Source organism: Chiloscyllium plagiosum, unplaced genomic scaffold (assembly GCF_037043375.1).
Source record: "Chiloscyllium plagiosum isolate Xiang-an unplaced genomic scaffold, Cpla_swu_hap1 HiC_scaffold_20, whole genome shotgun sequence".
Taxonomy (NCBI): domain Eukaryota; kingdom Metazoa; phylum Chordata; class Chondrichthyes; order Orectolobiformes; family Hemiscylliidae; genus Chiloscyllium; species Chiloscyllium plagiosum.
The window spans coordinates 57,119,232-57,137,556 of record NW_028270158.1 but is presented as its reverse complement, the minus strand read 5'-3'; the positions used below and the strand labels follow the sequence as shown (position 1 = coordinate 57,137,556).

Below are 18,325 nucleotides of genomic sequence, written 5' to 3'. Positions count from 1 at the left end.
GATTCCTGCATTTGCACTGGCTAGTCCGGTTAGAATTTTATAGGTTTCTATGGACCCCTGTTCCAAGCTCTAAACTCTGTTTATTCAAATTGGATTCAACAAAAAGCAAAGAAGATCATGACAACATCAACAAAAATATTCAGTTGCTGATAATACATTTTGATAGTCAGCATGTTTAATGTGGCCGTCAAGTTCATGATAACTGAGTGATGATTTCATTTGATTTGTTCAAATGTAGTGAGATTGCTTTTATCTAAATGTACAATACCCTGCTGCAGCTTATAGCTTTTCACTCCATGGAAAATCAAAATATTATTGCTCAAGTGATGTGTGTGATTTTATATTGTTCATTGATAACCTGAAAGTCTAATCACGGTTGGGTATCTTTCACGGTGTTTCAGGCACTTTTCACTATCAATGAATATACTGTTTACTTTTATTGCGATTTCCTTCTCGAGTGTCATTCGAGTATTTTCCAAGTTCTCCAGGGATACCTGGGCTTCTCGGAGTTTCTCTTGCAAGAGAGCGATGGATTCCTCAATTTCACCAGCCTCACATATCAAGCTGTCAATGGTAGGAGACAAAAGTTGGGCACAGTCAGTGAGAACCAGGATAAAAATACACGATAGAAAAGCACGAGTAACCAATGTAACCACTACATGATACAATAGCAAGAGTAACCATTAAAATTAGTACCACCAGAACACAGATCTCCCTTCTCACAAACATTCTGTTGGCTTACTTAAATTGAGCAGGGTCTCTGGTGAGCTCCACATTGGGCCTGTAGGTCCTCTCATAAAGTCTAGTTTGAACGACCTTTAATGGGGCCTCTTTGTCCTTTATGGCCTGTTTTAGATGGGCGATGTTTTTCTCCTGGTCTGCAATCTGCTCCAGTGTCTGTTCAGAGAGAAAAATAAGATTAAGATGTCCGCTTACAGTCTCAAAGAGTCTTCACTCACTTTACTTGAACTTAATCCACACAGTTATTGTCATTTTCCTTTTGGAGAAAACTACAAGTCTACTAAATTTCCACTGATGCCCACAATGGATCTCATTTTGAGGGATAAGGCTCCCAACATGGAACATTGTCACCAGCAAGAACATAAAACAAAGGTTTTAATTGACAATAAAATGTGTGCCATTGCTAAAGTCATTAGTATTAATTGAATTGCTGCAATAACAGTTTACCACTTCTAAGTTGCACTTATAGAGTTAAATTCACAATCCAAAGTGCTTCACAGAAATATTAACTAACAACATTTGACACTGAGCCTCATAGGACAATATCAGGGCAGGTAAGCACAATTTTGGTTAGAAGGTAGCTTTTAAGGAGCATCATAGCAGAGGAGAGAGAAGTAAAGAGGCAGAGAGATTTAGGGAGGGAATTCCAAAGCTTAATTGCAACTGAAGGCATAGCCCTCAATATTGTTCAAGAGACCAGAATTGAAACACAGAAAATACCACTGAATAGATACATTAAAAGAAAATAGGACAAAAACAAATGCTTTAAAATTCTTAAAATTCCTGTGAAATCTCTACACAATAAGCTGAGCATGTGCTTTTTTTTAAATGTATATTTATGTTACAGAATTTTTTTTTCAAAAAAGATAGCATTCTAAAGGATGTTCTGTATAATTTTAGACTTTAAAAGTGAATCTTGTGCAGGATAAAAGTAAGTTTTTCTGTAAGACTTAGAGCTTCAGAGGAGGTTTACTAGATTGATATCTTGATTAAGTGGTCATGATTTGGAGGGGTCGGTGTTGGACTGGGGTGGACAAAGTTAAAAATCACAAACACCAGGTTACAGTCCATTTGGTTTGTTTGGAAGCACTAGCTTTTGGAGCGCTATTCCTTCATCAGGTAGCTTATAAAGGAGCAGTGCTCAGAAAGCTAGTGCTTCCAATTAAACCTGTTGGACTATAACCTGGTGTTGTGTGATTTTTAACTTTGATTAAATGGGTTGTCTTATGTGGATAGGCTGGGAAAAATGGACTTGTCTCCACTGGGGTTTAGAAGACTAAATGGCGTTTTGAATGAAAAATGACTTGATCGAATCTTGAGTTGTGTTGACAAGGTGGATGTGGAAAAAACGTTGAATTTTGTAGGTGAGTACTGAATCAGGTGGTTTTCTAAATTAACTTAAAATTAAGGGAATACGCTTGGGACAACGATGATGAAAATTTCCTTCTCTCAGTGGATTCTGTGACTTTGGAAGTCTCTGCTTCCAAAGGCTGTAAAGCAGGATCATTAAATATATTTAGGTGGATGAACATTGTTAGGCAGGAGAATCAAAGTTACTGGGGATAGATGGGAATTAGGAATTCAAATACATCAGCCATGATCTCATTGAAAGGCAGAGTGGACTTGATTGGCTGAATGACCTATTCATGCTTCCAATTCATGTGTCTGTATGTTTCGAGATGTTTCTTATAGAGTTACAGAACCTGGGGAACAGTAATTGTATCTAACATTCCTAAGGCTGTAAAGAGCCTCTACTGTTCACTTCAAATAAATCAACCTCCAGCAGAACAATGTGAGATATTATTCTATCATCCCTATACCAATAGCCCATGAACAGGGACCACATGAAGCACAACACACTGCTGGAAGAATCATTTTGTTTATAACAAAATGGCTTACTGTTTGCCCAGATGCTTGAAGTGTCTGTGACTGTAGTATATGTTGTGATGAATGGTATCACTTTTAGAGTTGGGATTTCAAACTAGTGGTACATGGATGTTGGTTACTTTTGTGAAGGGTTTAAAAAGTAGCTAGATCAGTCTTTCCAGAGCAATGACCGAAACCAATAGGTGTCAGAGAGCAGGGAACACCCTACAGAGTGTAAATGGAAGATGTTTTGTATTGCACAAAACAGAAAGTGTTGACAAAACTCAGCAGGTCTGGCAGCATATGTGGGAAGAAAACAGAGTTAACATTTTTAGTCTGTTAACTCAATGAAGAGCCTTTATTGAGTCACTAGATTCAAAATGTTAACTTTGCCTTCTTTCCACAGATTCTGCCAGACCTGTTGAGTTTCACCAACAATTGCTGTTTTTGTTTCAGATCTCCAGCGTCCACATTTTGAAGTTTCACATTGCACTGGCTTTACAATCAGAAAGTAAGCAATGAGGGCCATTAACTTGTTTTTGGTTTAGAATAGTCACAAATTAATTTTAGTTTAGGAAAAACAGAGATTGGAGGTTTGCAGCAGGTTTGGGAGGATGCTTGATTGGGGTCAGGAGCACAATATAACATCTCTTCCAGAAAGGAATATTGGAAAGTTCAGAGAATAGATTATCTTCATAGAATGTTAGTTTGAATAAGTTCCAGACCATGAGTGTTTGATTAGAAATTGGAAGCTTATTGAAATACTAATTCACTCTAAGCTTTCAATTTTGTAGCTATTCAGGAAATGACTGGGAACATTCAGCTGATTTAATTTAAAAGTCTTAAATTGGATGGGTAATCTCTCTGTATTTAATTCTGCAAAGTAATGGGCGTGGGGATTAGGTATAAACTTCACTTTGCCATATGTTTTAAGACTGTATCTTTCATTTAGATACAAAAACAGAAATTGTTGGTAAAGCTCAGCAGCATCTGTGAACCCTGAGGAAGGGTCACTGAACCTGAAACATTTACTCTAATTTATCTCCACAGACAATGCCAGACCTGCTGAATTTTCCCAGCAACTTCTGTTTTTGTTTCTGATTATTAGCATCTGCAGTTCCTTTGATTTTTCTTTATTTAGCTTGTTTAATTTCATTTTGTTTTTTCCCTTCACCGTAATAAACATTGTATTATTAAAGAAAATCTCCAGCCATTTGTATGCTTTTGCCTCAGTGAATGATCAGCACATTGAATAAATGAAACATGATCTATCAAACCAGGTTTCATTCCAGGATCTAATGTGCACATTTAGGGACATGATATAGGAGCTGTAATAACTGTCTGTTAATTTTTTTCAGTAATACATTACACACATTTAGCTCTAATGTTATGAGAGTCAACTTAAGTATTGCCTCAGTAGAAGCCTCAGTGGGTGCATGTGGGTTTTTGCTTCCCATGATGCTGACAGATCACACTTTGTTTTAATTCAAATCTTCTTAATTAAATTATTTGATAATTCAGGTTAAAACAGTTAAAATTAGCTTGCAAGAATATCCTCCCACAGCAGTAATGAACGGTTCTAATTAAGTTAACTCCAGTTTGAGGGTGAGATGTTTGGCGTGGTTTGCGAGTAGACATGAACCAGAAACAGTTGACCAGAAATGTACCCTTCTCAGATGATACTCCAATTTAGCCTTTGCATCGTTAAGTTCTTCCAGACGCTGGTGAAAGGCAGCGTTGACACGGTCATACTGACAACGCAGATCTTGCGAGGTCTCAAGTAACACATTGTCAACCAGAGCACGAAGATTAATGGAGGCCATTCGCTCCTGTTCAGCTTTATAAATGTTACAATGGGTGAACTCAGCCCAAGTCTGCGGAGTTGAAGAACTGCGAGGTCAAAATAAAATAAAGCAGCATCAAGACTCAGTGGTTATTTCTGTCCAGAACTGTCTTGTTTGCTCTTTAGAAAACTCAGCACAGATTTAATGGGTAAAATAGTCTCATTCTGTGCTGTACAATTCTACAAATATCAAATAATATGCATTAATAACACAAACTATCATGTTAGCGGCTTGTTTCTGTGGTTAGTGTTCTCTGATACAAAGTCAGAAAGTCACCGGAACAAATGGATACTTTCAGTTCCTGTCAGGCACATTTGGTTTAACAAGTTCATGCAAATGTGCAAAGCAGTGAAAATTTGCCTTATTAACCCTTGTCCAGCTAAGTAGTGATCAAACTGAAAACAACAAATGCTGGAGATCACAGCAGATCAGACAGCATCAGACAGGTAACTTTACGAGTCTAGACAACTCTCCATTAGAGCTGAAGTGAAATGTGGAGGGGGCAGCACTTATGCTATAGTTGGGGGAGAGCTGTGGTAATGGTGTGGTGTGGAGTGCTGTCAGAGAAAAGATGTTGATAGATTAAGCGATTGGAATATGAGAATGACAGAACAGTGTTGTGTCTAAGAATGAAAAGAGAAGACAGTCCCATTGGGGTGAGGGGAGGGAACAAAGGATATGGTGACAGAATGTAATAAGTAAAGCTAAAAGATAAGGAAGAAAGGGGAGTTGGTTCACAATTTGAAGGTGTTGATCTCAATATGAAGTCCAAAAGGCTGTAAAGTGCTGAGTCTGAAGATGATATGTTGTTCCTTCAGTTTGCACTGTGATTCCCTGCAGCATTGCAGCATGCTGAGGACAGTCAAGTGGGCATGCAAGCAGGATGCTGTGTTAAAATGACCAGCTACGGGAAGTGCTGTGCATAGACTGTGTTTGGTTTCTCCAGTGCAGAGACAGCCACACTGGATGCAGTGAGTACAATTCACAAGATTGCAGGAAGTACAGTGCAGGAAGTACAGTGGTGTTGGTGGTCATGGAATGGACTAGGGTGTCCAAGAGGGACCAATCCCTGTGAAATGCAGACACGGGGAGTAAGGGGAAGATGTATTTGGTGGTGGCATTGTGCTGGAGTTGTCTAAAATGGTGGAGAATGATCCTTTGAACATGAAGGCTGATGGAATGAGAAGTGAAGACAAGGGGTACTGAATCACATTGTTGAGAGCGATGGAAAGGGGCAAGGACAGAAATACGATTGTTAGGTTGGAGGTGGTTGAGGGCCCTGTCAACCACATGGGTGGGAAACCACTGCTATGGAAGAAGCAAGCCAAGTTAGCGGTGCTGGTTTGGAAGGTGGCATCAGCCGAACAAATGAGAGTTAGACAAAGGAACTGGGGGAATGGGAGGGAGTCCTTGCAAGATGTGGGGTGTGAAGAGCTGTAGGGAAGGTAGCTATGGGAGTCAGTGGCTTTGCAATGGATGGCAGAGGACAGTCAATCCCCGAAATGGAGACAGAGACGTCAGGGAAAGCAAAGGAAGTGTTGGAAATGGATGATGTGAAAGTTAAAGAGGGATGGAAATTGGAGGCAAAATGAATGAAATGTTCAAGGTCCTGTTAGGAACAAAAAGTAGCACCAAAGCAGTAGTTGACGTACTGAAAAGAAGAGTTGTGGGAGGGGCCAGTAGGACGGGGTACAAGGATTGCTCCACATGCCCTATAAAGAGATAAGTATAACTGGGACCCATGCGGGTGCCCTTTGCCACTCCTTTGACTTGGCAGAAGTGAGATGAGTTAAAGGAGAAATTGTTCAGCGAGAGAACAAGTTCAGCCAGGTGGAGGAGAGTGGTGGTGGACAGGGGGTGTTCAGGACTCTAGCTAAGGAAGAATCCAAGAACTGGATGGGATCCTGGTGGGGAATAGATGTATAGAGGGATTGGACATCCATGGTGAATAGGAGGCAGTTAGAACCAGGGAACTGGAAATTATCACTATGTTGGAGGGCATCAGAGGAATCGTGGGTGTAGGTGGGCAGAATCTAGACAAGCGGAGAGAATATAGAGTCAAGGTAGGAGGCAATGAGCTCAGCAGGGCAGGAACAGGCTGATTCGATGGGCCTATCGGGGCAGTCTGGTTTATGGATTTTAGGAAGAAGGTAAAAATGGGCGGTCCCACGTTAGGAGTCTACTAGGTTGGAGGCAATGTGGGGAAGATCTCCAGAGATAATGAGGCCGGTCATACAGTCATAGAGATGTACAGCATGGAAACAGACCCTTCGGTCCAACCCGTCCATGCCGACCAGATATCCTAACCCAATATAGTCCCACCTGCCAGCACCTGGCCCATATCCCTCCAAACCCTTCCTATTCATATACCCATCCAAATGCCTCTTAAATGTTGCAATTGTACCAGCGTCCACCACACCCTCTGGCAGCTCATTCCATAAACTTACCACCCTCTGCGTGAAAACGTTGCCCCTCAGGTCTCTTTTATATCTTTCCTCTCTCACCCTAAACCTATGCCCTCTAGTTCTGGACTCCCTAACCCCAGGGAAAAGACTTTGTCTATTAATCCTATCTATGCCCCTCATAATTTTGTAAACCTCTATAAGGTCACCCCTCAGCCTCCGACGGTCCAGAGAAAACAGCCCCAGCCTGTTCAGCCTCTCCCTGGAGCACACATCCTCTAACCCTGGCAACATCCTTGTAAATCTTTTCTGAACCCTTTCAAGTTTCACAATATCTTTCCGATATCAGCCGCAACATGACCTCCCAACTCCTGTATTCAATATTCTGACCAATAAAGGAAAGCATACCACTAGCCTTCTTCACTATCCTATCTACCTGCGACTCCACTTTCAAGGAGCTATGAACCTGCACTCCAAGGTCACTTTGTCCTGCAACATTCCCGGGAACCTTACCATTAAGTGTATAAGTCCTGCTCTGACTTTCTTTTCCAGAGCACAGCACCTCACATTTATCTAAATTAAACTCCATCTGCCACTTCCCAGCCTATTGGCCCATCTGGTCAAGATCTTGTTGTAATCTGAGGTAACCACTACACCTCCAATTTTGATGTCATCTGCAAACTTACTAACTGTACCTCTTACGCTCACATCCAAATGATTTATATAAATGATGAAAAGCAGTAGACCCAGCACCGATCCTTGTGGCACTCCACTGGTCACAGACCTCCAGTTTGAAAAACAACCCTCCACCACCACCATCTGTCTTCTACCTTTGAGCCAGTTCTGTATCCAAATGGCTAGTTCTCCCTGTATTCCATGAGATCTAACCTTGCTAATCAGTCTCCCATGGGGAACCTTGTCAAACGCCTTACTGAAGTCCATATAGATCACATCTACTGCTCTGCCATCATCAATCTTCTTTGTTACTGCTTCAAAAAACTCAATCAAGTTTGTGAGACATGATTTCCCACGCACAAAGCCATGTTGACTATCCCAAATCAGTCCTTGCCTTTCCAAATACATGTACATCCCATCCCTCAGGATTCCCTCCAATAACTTGCCCACCACTGAGGTCAGGCTCACCGGTCTATAGTTCGCTGGCTTGTCTTTACCGCCCTTCTTAAACAGTGGCACCACGTTTGCCAACCTCCAGTCTTCCGGCAACTCACCTGTGACTATCGATGATACAAATATCTCAGCAAGAGGCCCAGCAATCACTTCTCTAGCTTCCCACAGAGTTCTCGGATACACCTGATCAGTTCCTGGGGATTTATCCACCTTTAACAGTTTCAAGACATCCAACACTTCCTCCTCTGTAATCTCGACATTTGCAAGATGTCACCATCTATTTCCCTACAGTCTATATCTTCCATATCCTTTTCCACAGTAAATACTGATGCAAAATATTCATTTAGTATCTCCCCCATTTTCTGTGGCTCCACACAAAGGCCGCCTTGCTGATCTTTGAGGGGCCCAGTTCTCTCACTAGTTACCCTTTTGTCCTTAATATATTTGTAAAAACCCTTTGGATTCTCCTTAATTCTATTTGCCAAAGAGATCTCATTTCCCCGTTTTGCCCTCCTGATTTCCCTCTTAAGTATACTCCTACTTTCTTTATACTCTTCTAAGGATTCACTCGATCTATCCTGTCTATACCTGACATATGCTTCCTTCTTTTTCTTAACCCAACCCTCAATTTCTTTAGTCATCCCTATACCTACCAGCCTTCCCTTTCACCCTAACAGGAATATACTTTCTCTGGATTCTTGTTATCTCATTTCTGAAGGCTTCCCATTTTCCAACTGTCCCTTTACCTGCGAATATCTGCCTCCAATCAGCTTTCAAAGGTTCTTGCCTAATACCGCCAAAATTGGCTTTTCTCCAATTTAGAACTTCAACTTTTAGATCTGGTCTACCCTTTTCCATCACTATTTTAAAACGAATAGAATTATGGTCACTGGCCCCAAAGTGCTCCCCCACTGACACCTCAGTCACCTGCCCTGCCTTATTTCCCAAGAGGAGGTCAAGATTTGCACCTTCTCTAGTAGGTACATCCACATACTGAATCAGAAAATTGTCTTGTACACACTTAAGAAATTCCTTTCCATCTAAACCTTTAACACTGTGGCAGTCCCAGTCGATGTTTGGAAAGTTAAAATCCCCTACCATAACTACTCTATTATTCTTACAGATAGCTGAGAGCTCCTTACAAGTTTGTTTCTCAATTTCCCTCTGACTATTGGGGGGTCTATAATACAATCCCAATAAGGTGATCATCCCTTTCTTATTTCTCAATTCCACCCAAAAAACTTCCCTGGATGTATTTCCAGGAATAACTTCCCTCAGCACAAGTGTAATGCTATCCCTTATCAAAAATGCTACTCCCCCTCCTCTCTTGCCTCCCTTTCTATTCTTCCTGTAGCATCCTCGCAACAATGGGTTGATGTTCAACTGTGGGGTCAGGATCTGAGGGGTGGTAGGAAGAAGTGTCCGAGAGTTGGCGCAAGGTAAACGTCAGTGTACCAGACTACAACAGCACCACCTTTGTTGACAGGTTGGTTAACAAAGTTAGTGCTGGGCCTGAGAGAGTGAAGTGCAGCAATTTCAGAAGGGGACACTCACTTCAGCTCTGAAGAAGAGTCATCAAAACGCGAAACATTTGCTTGCTCTCTCTCCGTGGATGCTATCTGACCCACTGTAATCTCCAGCATAGGTTGTTTTCGGTACAGATTCCAGCATCTGCAGTAATTTGCTCCTGCTAAGGAGTGATCAATAGTTGTCATCTGTATTTTTCTTCAGTTATTGTTTCCTCTTGTTTTCAACCACCCTTTGTCCCTCAGCGATCATTACTGCCGTGATTTTTTAAAATTCATTCATGGGATGAGGGCGTTGCTGGCTGGGCCAGTATTTATTGCCTGTCCCTAATTGCCCAGAGGGCAGTTAAGAGTCAACTACATTGCTGTCAGTCTGGAGTCACATGTAGGCCAAATCAGGTAAGGATGGCAGCTTCCTTCCCTGAAGGACATGAGTGAACCAGATGGGTTTTTCCAACAATCAACAATGGATTCATGTTCACCATTAGACTGTATATTCCAGATTTTTATTGAATTCAAATTCCACATCAGCCATGGCAGGATTCAAACCCGGGTCCCCAGAACCCGGGTCTCTGGATTAACAGTCCAGTGATAGTACCACTTGGCTATTGCCTCCCTGTTCAGGGAGCTATAGGGCAATAGATGGATTTAAAACAAGAATGTGAATTTTAATATTGAGTATTGCCTTCCTGGGACCCATAGAGGTCAGCGAGCTCAGGGTTTATTGATGATTAGAATCCAAATTTATCTGACAGGTCAGTGTGTTAGCAGGAGTGCTATACTGCCAGAAGTGCACTTTTCTGGTGAGATGTTAAACAACTATTTTCTTGTTTTATCACACAGTATTTTTCCATTATTTGTTCAATACTATTTTGTTCAATACAACTCAAAAGAAGTCCACAGGCACCCTCTAGTGGCCCAGTTCCATTTTACACCATGTTAACATCCAACATGTTTATGATATACAGTAGAGTGTACAAAATATTATGATGTGTAGGATCCCCCCCACCATGAATCATTATAAAAAGGGGTGTCAGGCAAGATTGAAACAATTGCACTACAACTGGAAGAAGGGTAAAGGCTGGTTAATATGATTTAAGCATCCAATGTTGGACAGACAAGTGTCAATGTATCAGGCAAGTTGTAATGATCTTATCTGGAAGGATTTGCAGTCATGAAGGAAGGTCAGGAACAGTCAAACTGGCTCCTGGACCTACAGTTCTCACTGGAAGGACTACAGTATATAGAGCAGAAGTAGACTATTCAGCCCTATAAGTCTGCTCTGCCCAACCACATGATGGACTATGAGTTATCTGCCAAATCCAAGCAATATTGGGGTTGAGAGGTAAAAGTAACCTCAAGGTAGCAACCAAATCTGGAGGGCTTGGGTTTTAAGTGCAGAGGGTTTGAGCATAAACATGACGTTTTGCCTCCGGTTTTGTGATAAACATTTCTTTTTACAAATACATTGTGGTGATTTTGTGTACTTTGGGGTGGGAGCTGAGATTAAATTGTGGCGAGATTTAAATTATACAAACCAATCAAGGTGCAATTTATATCTGTTCAAAGGTTTTGTAACGGGACATTAAGAGGTTTATTTTAATAAGCAGGTTTGTGATTGAGAGCTGGAAATGTGTTGCTGGCAAAGCGCAGCAGGTCAGGCAGTATCCAGGGAACAGGAGAATCGACGTTTCGGGCATAAGCCCTTCTTCCTGAAGAAGGGCTTATGCCCGAAATGTCGATTCTCCTATTCCCTGGATGCTGCCTGACCTGCTGCGCTTTTCCAGCAACACATTTCCAGCTCTGATCTCCAGCATCTGCAGACCTCACTTTCTCCTCAAAGGTTTGTGATTGAGCCAATTGTGTCTAGATAATTTTGTTCTATCAAAATCTTAAAATCCAAGAATCGGTGTCAGGATGGGATGGGGACAGGAACTGCTTACAATGGTCAGTGAGCTTTACTCTGCAGCTTGGCTTTTCGGTTGATTGAAGGAATGTAATGACATCACACCTATACTTACAACAGTCACTACAAAAGTTTGTTGAGTTGATATATAAGAGCAAGTTCTTCCTTGTGTCCGACTGTGTTTTTCCCTGCTTACGTTTATGTGTTGATCAACAGCTACCTGTGTACCAGGAATCAGGGAGTTAAATGAAATCAATTCCTCCTGGTTTGGGCCTGGTCTCTTGGGTGCTACAATATTTCGCAGTCCACATTCAATCACTAGGCTTTAGTGGGATTTGCCAACTGCTTGTAGTTAGTACTTAGCAAGAGCATATAGCCCATGCTGAGGATAGGCCATGCTCAACCGTCCAGGTTTGTTTAGGAAAATATTCTCCTCGCACCCCAAGTGGAAAAAAATCATTAAACGATTAAGTGAAGTGTTTTACTTTATTTACTGCAAATTCTTTGAAGAAATATTTTTGGCTTGATAAAAATATAGGGAAAAAAAGACTAACGTTCCAGTTAGATGAAGAAGAGTTTGCCCACTCTCCAACTGGTGCAGAGGAATGGTACGCCATGAGGATTGACAGGGTAGGAGGGACAGCCAGCAACACAAGATCATGTGTTGAGACTCCAGAATGAAATGCAATGTTGGCAAGTCTAGATCAGCGGGAGAGGGGGGCGGGGGGAATGGTGGTGCAAGTGGGACTTGAAGGAAAAGAAGGTTGGGAGAGTGTGGCAGGCTGTAAGAAGTGCAAGAGGATGAGAAGGAAACTACAAGAGATATAAGGGTGGAGAATGAAGCTGCAGGAGGTGTATGGGTGTGAAGAAGGAGGCTGCAAGGTATTCAATGGAAGAAGGGACTTCAGAGAAGTGTCTGGGGTAAGAGGGGGTGGAAGGAAGCTGCAAAGGAAAGAGAACAGTTTTAGACCTGTCAACAAAGGTACACTCAGGTAAGATCCAAGAAAACTTTAAGTTAATAGAATGATGAATTACTTGCAAATGAATGTGGAATGACTAGTTTGAGGCTGTAGAAATTCAGGAGTCACTTCAGTGGAAAATGTAATGGATCTACTGTCATGAAAACTGTCAATTGTTAAATTTAAATGTGAAATTGGAATCCAGTAGAGAGGATTGTAAGTGATCCCTCTTGTGGTGAAGTGGTAGTGTCTCTACCTCTGAGCTAGGAGGCCTAGGTTCAAGTCCCACCTACTTCAGGAATACGCAATAACAAAAGTTAATAAAAAAATAAAAATTTGGAATTAAGAATCTAATGATGACCATGAAACCCTTGCTGATTGTCAGAAAAACCCTTCTGGTTCACTATTGTCTTTAGGGAAGGAAACTGCCATCCTTACCTGGTCTGGCCTCTATGTGACTCCAGACCTACAGCAATGTGGTTGATTCTTAACTGCCCCCTAGGCAAATAGGATGGCCAATAAATACTGGTCCAGGCAGCAATGTCCTCATCCCGTGAATGAATTAAAACATCTCTGAAAAGGCTGATTAAGAAAATACCCAGTGTTTGTAAGTGCCTGGATAAAACAATTTGTTTTTTTCGCTATGGAGACTTTATAGCTGTGACGTAACCAATCTGTAAAAGTTATATTGAGGGTAATAGCTTTTTGTGTGTCAGTAAACTTGAAATTAAATCTTTTGTTAGCTTATGCCTGTTACCTTGTACCAATTTAAGTACTTTAGTGCCTAAGAAACTAATGCTTTACTCAAATGTTGTGGCTTTGATTTTAGAGGGGAGTTGATCATTATCATGGATATTGATAAGTCATACTAATTCTGCTGTGAGTCCAAATACCCCAGATAAAATCATATCAATTCAGAAAGCATTGTTACAATGTAACAACATCACCTAGCAAATGAGTTACAGAAAATGAGAAAGTAAACCCTGAAAATCGAAAAGTAACTGTCGAGAAAATTTCAGCAAGAGTCCTCAAAAATGAAAAATGATTTGACTTCCGGTTGTGACTGTTCCAATGTCAACATGGAAAAAGTGTAACACCAACAGAAAACTCTGGAAGTACTCAGGTGCTATTTGTGGACAGGAGCAGATCCATTTCTTGACAATAAGATGCTAATGGATCTGCTGGTTTTATTTTCAGATTTCCAGCATCCACAGCATTTTGCTTTAACGTCAAGGCAAATTTGTTGACAAGTACAGAGCTGGATCATTTGACAAACGAAATTTCAGTTGTCTAAGACAAGCTGTGTCTCAGATCTCACTTGTCCAGATCACTTTTTCTTAACATTGCATTTTTTGGATTTCATTAATTCCTGTCAAAATGAATTTTGCCAGAACTTAAGGCTCTAGTTTGGGCATGCGATTCTACGTGTTATTAATCTGAGGAGATAAATATTGTTCTAATTGGATGGAATCTGATTTGCAAGCTACTACAGCATCAGAAGGACCTGTCAACATTGTCTGATTTCTGAACATGAATTACAGTTTGCCTTACTTGTCCTCAAACTTAGCAGAGTTTGGATGGAATTGAATATTTGTGCTTTGGTTGTTGAGGCCTCCGGCTTTGACATCAATTTTGTATGCTTCGTATTTGTCCGACCAATCCAGTTCCAGGACCTCCTTGGCATCTCTGTTCTTCCTATAACAAACAGTTTATGGTGTACCATTAATACAATGGAAGGACACCAGAGGAGAAAATACATTAATAATTTTCAACTACAATTTGTTAAGGAAAATGTGCAGTGCCTTCCAAGATGACAAATCCTAATAAGTTTTTGCTGTGTTAATGGCTGAGCTCACTTTTCTGAAAAAAAGTTATTGTTTACTTTCAGGCTTTAGTAGACACTAGAGATAAAATGAATGCATTGCACGCAGTGAGTCTAATATGCTGCAAAAGTAGCTATTTTCATTGGGTTGTTGATCAATGGCTATCAGCTGTTTTGTTGGCCACAAGTAGCATCAAAACCACTCTTAATGCTCTTCTTGACCAATGAGCCTTTAGATATTTTCCAGCTAGGGTTACCAGATAGTAATTAAAAATTTCCATTCATTTCTCTGCCTTTTGGAATAGAAGCAGATTCTGTTAGCCTACTTGATGCACCCGACTGAGTTCAGTTGAACAAAGTAAAAACAAGAATTTGAGTCCACACCTCAATTAATTAACTCTCTGAAGCTCATGTTGTTTCAGATTGTAACCTCTGGCCCCAGACGTTTGTTTACCTTTACTTTTTTAGTGCTAATTTTTGTCTTTTTTTCACTATTTTAACTTTTATTTTGAGTAGTAGTTGTTCATGCTTCTGCAAATCACACCTCCTTCAGAAGGTCACTTGGCCCGAAACGTTAACTCTGATTTCTCTCCTCAGATGCTGCCAGACCTGCTGAGTTTTCCTAGCAATTTTTGTTTTTCTTTTTAATTTAAAGTAGCTGCAGTTCTTTTGGTTTTTATTTACACCTTTTGCTAACTTTCCTGTCACTCCCTTTGTCCTTGCATCATGAACCTTTTTGTCCCCTAATTTCTCCTGCCTTCCTCCCTATTACAGATTTTCCCCTTTGTTCTCCTCCCTGCATTTCACATGCCTAAAGCCTACTATACCTCTAACTTTTCCCTGTTCTAATAACACAAAAATCATTGACCTAAAAAGTTAACTTTGGTCGTCCTTAAACAGGGGCTGCCAAACCTGCTGAGTATTTCCAGAATTTTCTGTTTCGTATGTGCAATATTTGTGATACACCAAAGAAAGTGTGAATTGTGTCTGGGCCTCCTGGCCCCAAGGTACGTCTGTACCATTGGGTGCATCAGAGGTTTACAATGTTGTTTCAGATTGTAACCTCTGGCCCATCTTATTCACCTTTACTTTGTTAGTGCTAATTTTGGGGTTTTTGCTTTGCTATTTTCTCTTATTTTAGATAGCAGTTGTTCATGCATCTGCCTCAGTTCCTGAACAGCAAAAGTGCTTGTCTTGAAACAGAGTAGATTCTGTGGTACATGTACAAATTGAACCCGTGGCTTTTGATTGCATGTTAACTTTTGAGTGAAAACAGTTAAGCCAAGCCAGAAAAAAGTGGAAACGCAGAATCAATTTGTCAGTGTCTAAAAGGAATGTTTCCATCCTTGAGTGACTGTTTGACTTGTTCTGCACCATCATCCTCTTTTGGTTTTACTTCTATGTGTGCTATTTGAGATTGGTAAAATTATATTTACATGGAAACCATCTGGCATGATTTTGTTGCAGTTTACATTTTGAAAGGTTGTACAAAAGTAAGATGCATTGCCCAAAAATATGGTGAAGTATAGTCAAGAGTTAAAACAGAACTGGGTAACTATTTTAAAGTGTTAAATAGAGTCATAGAGTCACAGAGATGTACAGCATGGAAGCAGACCCTTCGGTCCAACTTGTCCATGCTGACCAGAGATCCCAACCCAATCTAGTCCCACCTACCAGCAACCGGCCCATATCCCTCCAAACCCTTCTTATTCATATGCCCATCCAAATGCCTTTTAAATGTTGCAATTGTACCAGCCTCCACCACTTCCTCTGGCAGCTCATTCCAAACACGTACCACCCTCTGCATGAAAAAGTTGCCCCTTAGGTCTCTTTTATAACTTTCCCCTCTCACCCTAAACCTATGCCCTCTAGTTCTGGACTCCCCCACTCCAGGGAAAACACTTTGTCTACTTATCCTATCCATGCCCCTCATAATTTTGTAAACCTCCATAAGGCCACCCCTCAGCCTCCGACACTCGAGGGAAGACACCCTCTCCCCATAGCTCAAATCCTCCAACCCTGGCAACATCCTTGTAAATCTTTTCTGAACCCTTTCAAATTTCACAACATCTTTCCGATAGGAGGGAGACCAGAATTGCACGCAGTATTCCAACAGTGGCCTAACCAATGTCCTGTACAGCCGCAACATGACCTCCCAACTCCTGTACTCAATACTCTGACCAATAAAAGAAAGCATATCAAATGCCTTCTTCACTATCCTACCTACCTGCGACTCCACTTTCAAGGAGCTATGAACCTGCACTCCAAGATCTCTTTGTTAAGCAACCCTCTCTAGAACCTTACTATTAATTGTATAAGTCCTGCTAAGATTTGCTTTCCCAAAATGCAGCACCTCACATTTATCTGAATTAAACTCCATCAGCCTCATCTCGGCCCATTGGTCCATTTGATCGTGATCCTGTTGTAATCTGTGGTAACCCTCTTCGCTGTCCACTACACCTCCAATTTTGGTGTCATCTGCAAACTTACTAATTGTACCTCTTATGCTAGCATCCAAATAATTTATGTAAATGACAAAAAGTAGAGGACTCAGCATCGATCCTTGTGCCACTCCACTGGTCACTGGCCTCCAGTCTGAAAAACTGTTAGATAATATTTTTATGCGGGGAGAAAGCAATGGAATTAGATTAATTTTATAGCACTTTCAAAGTACAAACATGGGCATAATGGGTAGAGTGATCTCCCAATGTGTTGTATTTTTCTATATGATCTGAACATTCCACTACAATTAACTACTTATTTAATTAGAAGGTGGAGGTATATGTTTCTTCAAGCATCAAAGTCTCTGAATAGGGCCTGAGATAAGAGGACTTATGCATGACTAGAATGAGCCTCTGTTTTCCCAGAGATTAGAAACATGAGAGCTGATCTAATTTTAAATTTCCACAGGGCTTGACAAAGTTAATGCTGAGAGGCTGTTACCGCGATTGCAAGTCTGGAACTAGAGGTGATAGTATCAGGATAAGTCGTCGAGTATGGAATTGAATCTTTGGAATTCCTTGCCCTTTGGAACAACTTACCCCAAAGAGTTGTGGATGCTCAATCATTGAGTACATTCAAGACCGACAGTAATATACTATTGCATCAAAGAGGGAATGAAACAAGATTGGGATTGGGCAGGAAAGTGGAATGGATCTGGAAACTCAGTCAGGACCTTATTGGCCCTAGAGGCAATATGGTCTACTTCAGCTCAAACGTTTTAAATTCTTACCCATTCTTTGGATGAATCTGTAGTGGAAATACTCACCTAGTTAGTGTCAGCTTGCATTTTCTAGTTTCTGACACCCTACATCTAAATTAGTGACAATATAGTATAATCACTGAATTCATTTAACTTATCCATTTAATTTACCACGAGTTGGAAAAAAAAACATGAATTATAAAAGTACCCACAAAATAAGATCAATCATAATCATTTGTAATTGATTTTTTTAAAAAAAGGATTCTGATATTAGGTTTAAAACTTTAGCCATAATGTTTCATAATCATTGAGCAATGGTTTTGATTGTAAATGTAAGACTTCTCTGTGAATTAATGTCTCTTAAAATGTAGATAAATAACTTGAAATTCAAAACATAGCAAAGAATGTACTGGAAGGGTGATCAATAGGTAATGAATCTGATAACATTCTGTCCCTGATAATTAAATTACCTTATCTGCCTGTTGACCTCATCCAAAGTTCGCTTCAAAACTCCTTGGACATTTTGAATCAAATCAACTTCCTGCATTAAAAAGAAAGAATTTAATCAGACATTGATTCAGAAATGGCCCACTTCTGGTTGGTACTCCTAGTGTGAACTATTGTAAATACCAGGTATGTGTTCATTGACACCAGCAATTCAGTAACTTGGACCAGCCTGCTACAGTGGGTAATACCCTTGTAGAACAGGAAGTCATGGGCTCAAGTCCCAATCCAGGGCTAGAGCATGACAATAAGGCTGACACTCCAATCTTAATGTGAGTGCTATCTTTCAGATGAAGTTTTATTCAAAGGATTGGTCTGCACTTGCTTGTGGATGAGAAATATCCCTGGAAGTTTTTGAACAAAGGTAGCAGAATACCAAATTGAATTTTGGCTTTCATTTCTAAAGAAACAGAGTATAAAAGTAG

The 18,325-nt window shown here is 40.6% G+C and overlaps 1 protein-coding gene across 1 annotated transcript in view; it reads right to left on the bottom strand.

Moving 5' to 3' along the window:
- Positions 1-277: 277 nt before the first annotated feature.
- tekt4 (tektin 4) overlaps positions 278-18,325 on the bottom strand; it is a 27,204-nt gene continuing 9,156 nt past the window's right edge. Inside the window, exons 2-6 of the mRNA XM_043711177.2 lie at positions 17,867-17,937; positions 13,924-14,067; positions 4,275-4,497; positions 743-897; positions 278-564 (exon numbers count right to left, since the gene is read on the bottom strand). Of these exons, the coding sequence (XP_043567112.2) occupies positions 348-564; positions 743-897; positions 4,275-4,497; positions 13,924-14,067; positions 17,867-17,937 (810 nt within the window). The 3' untranslated portion in view covers positions 278-347. The remainder of the gene's footprint in view (positions 565-742; positions 898-4,274; positions 4,498-13,923; positions 14,068-17,866; positions 17,938-18,325) is intronic.